Below are 11,513 nucleotides of genomic sequence, written 5' to 3' on the forward strand. Positions count from 1 at the left end.
TACTGTTTTGTGGCCATTTCTTTAAATATGAATGTCGTGATTACTGACCAACTTTGTTTTTTAAATAACAAGTGTTTTCCTATAAAAGGTCTCAGTTCACGTTACCCCAGCTTTCATACCACCATTTCTTCTCCCAATTGGTGAAGTTGCCATTACATACACAGCGACTGATAAGTCGGGCAATGAGGCAAGCTGTGTGTTCAGTGTCAAGGTTATTGGTAAGTGCTGGTAAAAATCATTCTGCAAGAGTCTGTCTTGGTCGTCTTGATTCTAATTTTGTGCAGAAACAGACTGAGGCCTTTATGTGTGCAGGTATAAGCCCAGGAGTAAGATCATCTTTGTAAATGCTTTGCTGATCTTGGGTCACAGTTTGCGTAGCGTGCAGTCATTGCTCCCAGATGTTCAGTTTGGGTTGTGTTTTGTTCTGCTGTTCATTCTGAATGTTAATATTTCTCATCACACTGGTAGATTAAATGCTTTATTTTGTTGTCACTTATTGCCTTCATATATATAATTTTTTTTTCTTCTTGAAAGACTCCAACAAAATTTCCAAGGTTTCTGCACATTGCTGATGTAAATCATTGTTCAAGTATTTCTGTCAGACAGTTGTGTTATTCAGCAGTCCTGTTGAACAAGGTTTGCTCTGTAGAAAGTAAACAGAACACAGAAAACACAAGTTCAGAGGAAGAATTAGTCTTGTGCATTCCCTGAGCATCTACCAGTTGCAGCAGCTTACAAGTGTGCACCTAACTTTGTTGTATCTTCTGATGTGAACTTAAAACTGCTGTTTACTTGACTTCTGGTTATAGATTTTATTTCAGTGCAGTGGCAGTTCAGTAAGCTAATGTCATGCCATCTCTTCAAATTCTGCAGATGCAGAACCTCCTGTAATTGATAGATGCAGATCACCACCACCCATGCAAGCAGTAGAGAATGAGTACCCAGCAACATGGGAAGAACCACAATTTTCAGACAATTCAGGTGAGATAGGGCACCCCAAAACATGCATGGAACAGTGGAAGGCTAGGTAACTCCAACCTGTTCAGCCTTAATCACTTGGAGTTTAGGAATTTTTGAGGGTTTTTTTACTTACTTATTTTTAAGAACACATGATTTGGAAGACGTGCTACCATTTCCTTCTCCATTTGTCAAGGTTGGATGTAAGCATCCCTGTTTTACTTGTCACTGTTTTAGATTGTCTTTTAACTCTTCTAGGTGCTCCACTGACTGTCACTAGGAGTCATGCACCTGGAGATCTCTTTCCCAAAGGAGAAACAACAGTTCAATACACAGCCGTGGATCCCTCTGGCAATAACAGGACATGTGAGATCCACATTGTCATCAAAGGTTTGTTGTCTTAATCCTCTGATCAAGACTGTATGCGTTGTTTTAACTGAATATCATAAAAGTTGCAATGCTACTCCTACTTTTTCATTTAGTCTCCACTTTTTTAGTTATTCCCGTTTTATATTGGAGTAACTTGAAGGTACTCAGGATATTTGTTAGTACCAGCAAATAAATTGTCTAAGACTGAAGCAGCACAGCCTTGGATTTGGTCCTATAAATTCAGATTAGGTGTAAAAGCACTGAAATTATGATTCATCAAACACTAAAACTTATGGTAATGGATCCATTTTTTTCTCAGTGACAGATACAATGTGAAATGAATTAATAAATGTTACTGAAGTCTTACTTCAAATCTGTAGTTAAAAAGAAAATTTATGGAAATATTTCTGTAATCAACTACAAATACTGTAGCAGATACTAGAACACTCTTTAGATTTTAGAAGCTGTCTGTACCTATAGATACACTGGTGCATTTGTATTTATTGCATAGAAACCTTTTCCCCACCGTTCACTTTCTTCTTTAAAGGCCAAACACTAATTTGGCAGATAAAGTATTAAGGATAAAAATTCTATTTCATCTCTGCTGTCTAGTGCTTATGTCTCAGTTGGACATCTGTATAATAAAATGTGTTAGTGAAGAGAGAATTTAAAATCATGCAGAATCTTGGTTATAGCTTTTAGAAAAGGTAAGTTGCAGATGGATGTCCTATTTTCTGATTTGCGGTAAATCTTAGCAAGAAAAAGCCAGCGCTTAGAATTGACATTATTTCAAGTTCTACACTTTTTGTGGTTGAATGTTTGTGACAATCATTCACAATCTCCTTCACAATTGGCCTGTAAAATAGATCATAACTGAAGTTTTACAGCCAGTCCCTCCAAAGATGAATCCAACAAGTGAATATGTTGTTGCAATAGTGCAGAATGGATAATGTTTGGTTTCAGAATTCAGGATGTAATGTAGTTTACTAGAATTCATTGTATGAAAGTTCATGTAAAAATTTAGATTAATATTTTGTATTATTTTAGCAAGCACGTGCTTGAGGATGCACCTTTGCAGAAGAAGTACAGAAGGGCTTGGGTCTTGCTTTTCTGAGTTGTTTTAATTTCTCATATATATCATGAATTTTTTTAAGTCTTCACATTTCTAGATTTCAAATTTCAGTGGCAGAGTTTGAGAAGAATTTCGCAGTAGCCTGATCCTGCCTTTATGGAAGTAGCAAGTAATACTTCCACAGACTTCAGCAAAGGCGAGATCAGGTTGATACTGGGTACTTTGGAAATCCTATCAGTGCTGTTTTCCTGTGTGCTTACTTACTTCACCACATGCATCAGTATGTAAATCTTTGTATTTTTCCTAGGTTCTCCCTGTGAAATCTCCTTTGAGCCTGTGAATGGTGATTTTACATGCACATCAGATGAAGCAGGAGTTAATTGCACATTGCACTGTGCAGAGGGTTATAGTTTTTCAGAAGGATCAAGTGAGAACTACTATTGTGCATATGAGGATGGTGTCTGGAAGCCACCTTATTCACCAAAGTGGCCTGGCTGCTCTTGTAAGTCTTAGTGTTACTAAAATGAATCTGCAGCTCATCAAACACTATGTTTAATGAGGAAGTAAATGAAAATATTTTAGAAATTATGACTTCTGTTTTATGATAACAAATCTTCTCCATCCTCTACCTCCAAATTGTTACAAATATTGTGAAAGAATGCCTGGAAGTCCCTAAATGTGTTATTTCAGAAGCTGTCTAAAACACAAAAATAGCAGTGAATTTGAATCCTGGGAATCACAAAATAGCAAAGATGGCAAAGTAGACAAGGTCTGTCATTATTTTGAATTGTTATTTGAAACAGTTTGTTTACAAACAATATCGATGTCTTTCAAGAGGAATTTCAACAGTATTTGCAACTTCTTGATCCAAATGCACAGTGCATGCTGTATTTACATATCTAATTATCACCAAATCAGAAGCGTTTATGTATTTTCTTTCAGATGGACACATGCAAAACTTCAGCCGTGGAATTTCCCAGCTTTGGTGACATTTTAATAATAAATATATTAGAGCTACATATGAAGCCAGTCTTGGCACCATGTTGCATCCACTTCCATCACAGTGGATTTCTTGGTTTCAGCAAACGAGAGCAGGGTTTCAGCTATGAGCAAATGAGAGTTGTGTTTCAGAGCTATCTATCAGTTCAATGTCTGTAACTTGGACAGTTAGAAAGTCTGATTTGCTTACATTCTGGATGAGAATTTTTCATATTTAGCCTAACAGCATTAGTAATAGAACTTTTAATATTGCTTCTCACTCAGTAAAAAGTACAGTTTGATTGACAGCTCACAGGTTTCTTCCATGAGGAAAATGCTGAAACAGATAAATGACAGACCTTTTTTTAATGTCTGTTAGCTTTCCCAATAAATTTGATGCCTGCCAAAGGATCATATTCAGCTGCATTGGCTGAGGTACGAGTGATCCATTTTCATATATACAACACTGGGAAATTAGGTTGCTAAAGACAATGCTTCTTAGCTTAGTGTATTCCAGTTTTAGCCTGAATGATCTTGCTTTTACCTCTGAAACTCTTGCAATGACCAGTAAAAATTTATTTCTCCAACATTTTTCAGTAAATCGTTTTGCAAACCATGGGTTCAAATCCTTTGAGATGTTCTACAAAGCAACACAATGTGATGACAACAGTCTTCTAAATAGCTTTACTGATGCATTCCAGAGTGCGCTTGGTAAAATGGTAGGTTAGTAAATACTCCTTGCTTTTACATACTTTTAAAAAATGTACCTCGTTGTTACTTTTCCCAGCTAACTAATTTCATAAAAGGAAAATACATCAGAAACCTGTAAATGAAATTTATGCTTTTTCAGAAGATGAAAAGTCTCCTTTAAAAATAAAGATAATTCACTGGCATTTTAATGTAATTCAGTTCAGTCTTCAATGTGGCATTATATAAGACAGAATTTATAGAAGTGTCCAAGTAGCTTAGGGACCTGGCACTCAGCTTTTCAGTAGGCTTCCAAACAGAACCTGTGCAGTTTTGAAAACCCTAACCTCAGAGTTGTTTTTGAAAGTTGGATGTGATTATAAATTACATGTATTTTATTGAGAATATGTATAACATCTATCCATATAATATAAATGAATATAAACGTATACAAATAGATAAACTCTCCATTCGGTGCCTAAGTCCAGGCACTTAAATCCAGAAGCAGTGATTTAAATAATTTTTTCAGGTTTCTTGAGTTTCTGAATTCTCACTCTTATCATTAAGAGCTGCATGGCGCTGAATTTGAAGCAGTAGCATGTTCCTTCTCTACTGTGTCTCTTGCCTTCTGGTTCAGTGTCACAGTCTCCCCTCTTAATCCACAGGTCTGTCCTCAGCTGCAAAGCAGAAGCAGTAGGAGTTTGAGTTGTAGTCTCAGGAGTGGATGTCCAGGCCTACTGTGGTAGCATTGTGCCAGAAGAGAACACTGGGCATTTACAGATTTTTTGCAGGACAAGTTCCATATGCTAAAAGCTTTTCTATTAACTAAAAAGCATTATTAGCATATAAAGCTAATGGGCAAACTCCTGCAGCTTTGGAATATATATTAGTAGCCCTTGTCGAATGACTCAGAAATTATATAACACTTCAGGCAATCTCTGACCTGACACTTGGATCTAAATATCTGTTGCTCTCTTGCCTTGCTTCAGATTTGTTCTCTTCCAGTAGAGCAATCTTGGCTGGTTTTATTTCTGTTCCTTTTCCATAAGAGCCAGCTACCACCAGGTGACAGTGCTTAGACTGTTACTATCGGCAAGCAAAAGATAATAAGGAAAAAATGCTTAGTGACCTGCTCAAGCAGTTACATCAAAATGCAACAATCTGGCAAAACAGTCAAAAAGGCTGTTTTGAATATGCCTATTCCTATTCCCAAGAATTTGAAATTCTAGCAGAGATATGAAAAGGGGGGAGGAATCAGCAGGAGCTATCTCTTCAATGAAAATTGATATGGAAAAAGCAAAGCAATTCCAAAACATGGCCTAGAGACCAACTTGCTTGACACCTTTCTGGAAAAAGCAAGAAGTAACACATTTTATCAAAAATCATGCATTGGTCTATTCTTCTCTAATCTCCACTGCTTTTGTGGAGAGAAGAAATCAACAATACCAGAAAGGTTTCTGTTGAGTATTCTGTTCTGTAGTTTCTGTCCTTCTCAGATTTACCCTGTCATCTGAGGTCTCTTGGTGGAATGCACAAGTCCCTTTCCATTGGTAGGGAGAGGTGGGAGTGAAGAATGGGTGACAGCACTGTTGTAAACCTGACAGAATTACAACTTACATAGCTGGAAAAACCACAGATGTTTTCAAATGTGTGAGTTCTCCTGTCATCTTCAGCAGGGAGAAACAAGCTTGAACTTCTTTCTGTATTTTGGGATTTCACATGGAAGAGCAGTTAACTAAATGGACATCTTTTATAAAAACATCTTCTATAACAAAGAGCTTGTATGCGTACAAGTCGTCGTTTTACTTCCTAGCTGTATCAATAGAATGTACTTCTTTTAGCAGACTTTACCAAGGTTATAGGAGACATGAAAGGGGAAATCCAGTGTCACTGACAGGACCAGGGCTTTCCATTGTAACTAGAATTTTTTGTAAGTCAGGGGAGGAGGCTATGTGGTTTTATTTTCTTAATCTTGTTCTTTATGTTGGAAGGTCCCATCGTTCTGTAATGATGTTGATGATATCGACTGCAGATTGGAAGATCAGACACAGAAACATTGCTTGGAATATAATTATGATTACGAAAATGGATTTGCCATTGGTAATTATCGATTCTATAGATTCTTAGCCATCCAAGTTTAACACAGTGTAACTCCTTTTGTTCTCAAGCATGCGATATGTTGTGTGAGGTATTTTTTTTAAATAGCTATAGAGCTCTTAAGATAGTAAGCAAGTACATAATAGGCTTTATAACAGTATTATGGAACTGTTTGCTGTCTGGTTTTGATACTGCTTCCTATATAGTGTAGAGGAAAGTTTACTGAGATGCTTCATGATGTGGAGGGGGAAAAAAGCACACACACTGAGAGTCCTACAAACCTGCTTGGTTAGCCTGGAAGAAAATAACTTTTTAAAAGCATACAGTTTCAAACCAAAATACTGAGAAAGTACAATAGATGGTTCTGGAGATTGTTAAGAAAATGAGGAGCATCCTTGATGCTGGTTCAGATCAGCACAGAACCCTCACCATGTAAAGCTATACAAGCTTAGTTTGCCCATTAGCTGTGAAATTACTTCCTACATGCAAGGGCAGATTTTGAAGAATGACTGTAGCTGTATCAGTGTGAAAGCTGGGACAGTCCTAGTGATTGTTCCTGCTTTGCTTTATGCCAAGTTAGTTGTCCTTTTCAGTCCATTTTCAAACAGGTTAGTGTCCATGTTGTACTGCTGTTGTCCTTGTCATTTCAGAGTCCCATGGGGGTGCTGGGAGCACAAAGGCTAAAAACATAATTTACATTAGCTGTCTTATTAGGAGGCATTTTAGCAGATCAACATCAGAATACATACTCTTGTCATAGGACTGTGGCTCTTTTACAGTTTTGTAGTGGAATTACTTGGTAGAGTTTCCTGCTTATTCTCACTTTTTAGACATGCTTCACCGAGTTTGAGAGTGCATTTGTTTGTAATTAGACATGGCGTGGCAGGTCTGGGTGTTCCATTTGCAGTTGTCAGCAGGGTAAGGATGAATACTGATGACAGTTGCAGCCGACTTGTAAAGGCACTTGGAGGAAACAGTGTTGAGGACATAGGATGTAGGGTCCTATTCTCTTCTGGTTCATGTCAACCTCTTATCAGAATAACCTTGTTGCTGTTTTTATGGAGTTTCTTGTGATATTACACTGGGGAGGCAGGAGAGAACTCTCTTCATGTCATAAGACATAGCATTTTAGAAAACTAGTTGTGGAATACTCACATGGTATTAACCACAAAGCTGTGGGGTTAATTTGTCCTAGTTTCCACTGTAAATTAATCTAGGTGACTGCTAACAGGTAATTGGCAGAATTTTTTTCTATCTCCATGTTTTTTAAAAAAGGGCTAGATCAATGAAATAGACCATGAACCTCTAGATTTAGTCATTATGAAAAGGTAGATTATATACAGAAACAATTGTTTAATTGTTTATGGTTGAAAGCATGTTATAGGTGGAGGACATTATACAGAAGGTGAATTTGACTCACTATGTGTGACAGGAAATGCCTTTCTTGGGGGTATAAACACATAAGGTGATGTTACCAGCTGCTTCTGAGAGGTCAGATGATGGCAGAACTATTCAGCAGTTGTAAGAAGATGCAATGGAGACACATGGCATAGGCCGTGTCTGTGATTGAGCAGGAAGAGGAAGAGAGCAATATGGAACTATTTAAGATGATGTGGCTGACAGGTGAGGATCCATGCAAGTCAGGGGAAGAGAAAGAATTGTGACATGTAACTTTTATAGCAGTATATCTTTAAAGCCTTGGCTAACTGCACAAGATTCAGGATCTCTAGGATATTAGCTGGGAGTGAGACTGTTTTTTTGTTTTTCTTTGGTCAAAATGCTGGCACAATAGGCACTTGTGCAGAGGCAAAGCAAGCACGCATCGTTTGGAGCTTCAAACAGATCCTCATTCTGTTGAGGATATATTTTAGAAATAAGTACAGGCACTTATTTTCCACAAGTTGTTGCTTCTTTTTTTGTTCTTTCTTAATGCCTTACAGGACCTGCTGGCTGGGGGACAGCAAACCAACTGGATTATTCCTATGGTGATTTTGTTCATGCACCTCAAGAAGAAGACTTATCCAAGCATCTCTCTGCCTCTATGAAGGCAGCACCTGCTCGAGTCAAAAGACATAAGCTGAACGTTCCAATGACTGACCACAAAATCAAGTTAATATTTAACATCACAGGTGAGAGAAGTAAAAATATTGTCCTTCTCCTATTTGTTATTTTTAAAAACATGTTTCTAATACATTCGGTAAAACTTTGCCTACAGTTCACAAAGCCTGCTGGAGATGCAGATGACAGTTTTCTGGAGATATTCATAGCCCCATTTCATTACAGACTTTCTGCTTGGGGGAAGGATCACATCCTCATGTTCATGGAGAGCATTATGCGCACGGCTTGCTATCCACGTTCCACTGGCAAGCTTGAGTGTTGCACTTTTGATATATCCCACAGTACACTGAAAGTGCTGACTGTAAATCTGTGTGCTTTTTGTGTTTTCTGTTTATATCCCAGCTAGTGTGCCCCTGCCTGATGAAAGGAATGATACGTTGGAGCTGGAGAACCAACGACGGCTCCTTAAAACTCTCGAGATGATCACAAACAGGCTGAATAGGACTCTCAATAAGGAACCCATGTATTCTTTTCAGTTTGCATCCGAACTCATTGTAGCTGACAGCAACTCACTGGAGACCGAGAAGGCCTTTCTTTTCTGCAGGCCTGGTTCTGTGCTGAGGGGAAGAATGTGTGGTAAGCAGGATGACTTGCTCCTGACATGTATTTAGAGTCCTTTTGAAAAGCAAAGTTTTAGAGGATGTTTGCAGAGGGTTATGGTTTGACACAGTCCAGTGCTTGTGATCTCCCAGAACAATAAACTGCAAAATGCTTTGCGCAGTTTGACTTACAGAGGATGTTTATGTTCCTAACCAAGGCCTGTGGAAAAAGGATGCTCTTGTGCCCAGGATTCCACTCCCATGGGGAAATCAGGCATATCCACACTTGGTTATACACAGGAAAACAGTACTTGGTATGCAGTCTTTTAACCCTATTAGTCTTGTGGGTGATATGTAGCTAGGATAGGGAATTGGATTCCATTTCCTGTGCACAGTGAGATCTTTGCAGAGTTCCATTTGCTGAGGAACAGAATCACGTTTCACATAAACAGGGTTTAACTAAATGGGAACTCCAGAGGCAAGACAAGTATGTACGATTGTGCACTCTGAGGGGAACTTCGTGTTTCCAATGTTACAGTTAACTGCCCTTTGGGTACATATTACTCCCTGGAGCATCATACCTGTGAAAGCTGCTGGACTGGATCCTACCAAGATGAGGAAGGGCAGCTGGAATGCAAAAGTTGTCCATCTGGTACCTATACTGAGTATCTACACTCTATGAGCATCTCTGAATGCAAAGGTGAGAACTTTGTCTTCTTCAGTCAGCCACTTCTGAATGCTTGGTGGCATCCTTTTGGTCCCCATGGTGGGAGTATTGGAATGAGATTAGCCTATGAAATGAGGAGCAATCCTAACAGCCCCTTGATGCATACATAAAGAGAAAAATCCAGGTTTTCACTACTGCTGTGGCATGCTGGTTGCCTGGACCGATGTTTTAAGAAGAGCTGGCCTTTGAAGCTTTGTTTCGTTTCTGTCTTGAGATTGTGAGCCCATTTTGCAGGGACTAATACACTTAGAATAATGCCATTCTTGCCCTTGCCAGCCCCTCTCCATCCTATCGTGATCAAAGATAAAATGTCTGCATCCTACACAACACTGCTGGGGCATGGAGCACCTCAGCACCACTATCTTTTTGTGACTTGCTCTGAAAAAGAAGTTGCTAGTTTTATTTCCTGTTTGTTGTCTCATAATTTTATTGATTAAAAATGAGTAACTAAGTTGCAATAAATCATCTGTGAAGCTGAATGAAAGAGAATTAACTGGTTAATAAATCACAAATGCACTATCAGTAACTTAAAACATTTCCCCTTTTTTTTTGCTTTTTGTACCCATGAAGTCCTTCAGAGTAGAGTAAACTCTAGAAATAAAGGTCCTTGTGATGTGTATTGTGATTTCAGCATTATTTTCAGAGGTCAGGAACCATGTTTCCTGTTGGACATTGCTTAATCTCTATGAATTCTTCTGCCTTATAGCTCAATGCAAGCAAGGAATGTATTCACCTAATGGTCTTGAGACCTGTGAAACATGTCCACTTGGCACATATCAACCAGCATTTGGATCCAGGAACTGCATCTCTTGCCCGGAAAATACATCAACAGTGAAAAGAGGCACAGTGGATGTCTCAGCTTGTGGAGGTTTGTAACAAAAGGGGCTATGAAATTTTTTTAATTAAATTCTGAAAATTTTTAAATGTTGCTTTAACATCAGCTAATGTCATCCAATTCATTTGCCTGAGATTGAATTCCGCTTCTGATTAAGTGTGGACCAAGCAGCATTTCCCAGCAACATGATAGGTTGTTTCCTGATACTCTGTTTATTTCAAATGCCCCCCTTCTGATTTCCAAGTTGGATCGTATCTAAAGATGAATAAAATGAGATATCTGATGGGTACCTAAATGAAAATAGAAGCTTTCTCCTTACAGAGAAGAAAGAGAATGACAGGATGTTTGTCACTCTTATCTCCGGAGCAGCTTCTACATCTTCTGTACAAAAAATACTGAATTTTAACACAGTTTGTTCCATAACTTTTTTCAAGAAATTGTCCTCAGAGGCCTTTAGGAAGCTTTATCAGAAGGATTCCCGGGGGAAGTAGTCTACAGGGATTAATGGCACAAAGAAGACTTGTCTTTTGTCTTTACTCCTTCTGAAGGAAAAAAAAAAAAACACACCAAAAACAAAACCAGAAAAAAACAGGTGTGAGAGATAAAAGGGAAAGGAAGCTGCATTTGAAAGCTGCCCCCAGAGGAGCAAAAGGAATAGACAGAAATACTTCCCAGATATTTCCATAGTCCTTTGAGAACTACATGTCACCTAACAGCACAATTTAAATAAGCATCTCCTACAATTATGAATTGCTGGCAGGTTTTATCCTACTCCTTTAAGTCTGAGGGACTATGAGGGGAGGAGAGAAAATGATCGGAAAGAGGTGGGAGGAGGTAGGATGGGGGTGCAAATGATCACTCAAAAAAATGTTCTTTTGTTTTTGCAGTACCATGTCTTGCAGGCGAGTTCTCTCGTACGGGTTTGACACCTTGCTACCCTTGTCCCAGAGACTACTATCAGCCAGACCCGGGAAAGTCCTACTGCTTGTCTTGTCCCTTTTATGGAACAACAACTGTCATTGGTGCCAGATCCATCACAGATTGTTCAAGTAAGCCAAATTATCTCACTGAAGAAAGTGAGTAAAGGGAGCATCTAAAGGATGGCCAGCAGTAGTCTTGACAGAAAACATCCCA

General features: G+C 38.6%; 1 protein-coding gene across 1 annotated transcript in view; it reads left to right on the forward strand.

The window, feature by feature from the left end:
• The window catches only part of SVEP1 (sushi, von Willebrand factor type A, EGF and pentraxin domain containing 1), a gene marked incomplete at its 5' end in the record, with an annotated part of 107,141 nt that overhangs the window by 39,968 nt on the left and 55,660 nt on the right, over positions 1-11,513 (forward strand). The window contains 11 exons of the mRNA XM_009701735.1: positions 89-218; positions 874-981; positions 1,216-1,347; positions 2,706-2,900; positions 3,974-4,095; positions 6,055-6,163; positions 8,101-8,289; positions 8,621-8,854; positions 9,356-9,517; positions 10,251-10,412; positions 11,267-11,428. Of these exons, the coding sequence (XP_009700037.1) occupies positions 89-218; positions 874-981; positions 1,216-1,347; positions 2,706-2,900; positions 3,974-4,095; positions 6,055-6,163; positions 8,101-8,289; positions 8,621-8,854; positions 9,356-9,517; positions 10,251-10,412; positions 11,267-11,428 (1,705 nt within the window). The remainder of the gene's footprint in view (positions 1-88; positions 219-873; positions 982-1,215; positions 1,348-2,705; positions 2,901-3,973; positions 4,096-6,054; positions 6,164-8,100; positions 8,290-8,620; positions 8,855-9,355; positions 9,518-10,250; positions 10,413-11,266; positions 11,429-11,513) is intronic.

This window comes from Cariama cristata, unplaced genomic scaffold, assembly GCF_000690535.1.
Source record: "Cariama cristata isolate BGI_N322 unplaced genomic scaffold, ASM69053v1 scaffold25936, whole genome shotgun sequence".
Taxonomy (NCBI): domain Eukaryota; kingdom Metazoa; phylum Chordata; class Aves; order Cariamiformes; family Cariamidae; genus Cariama; species Cariama cristata.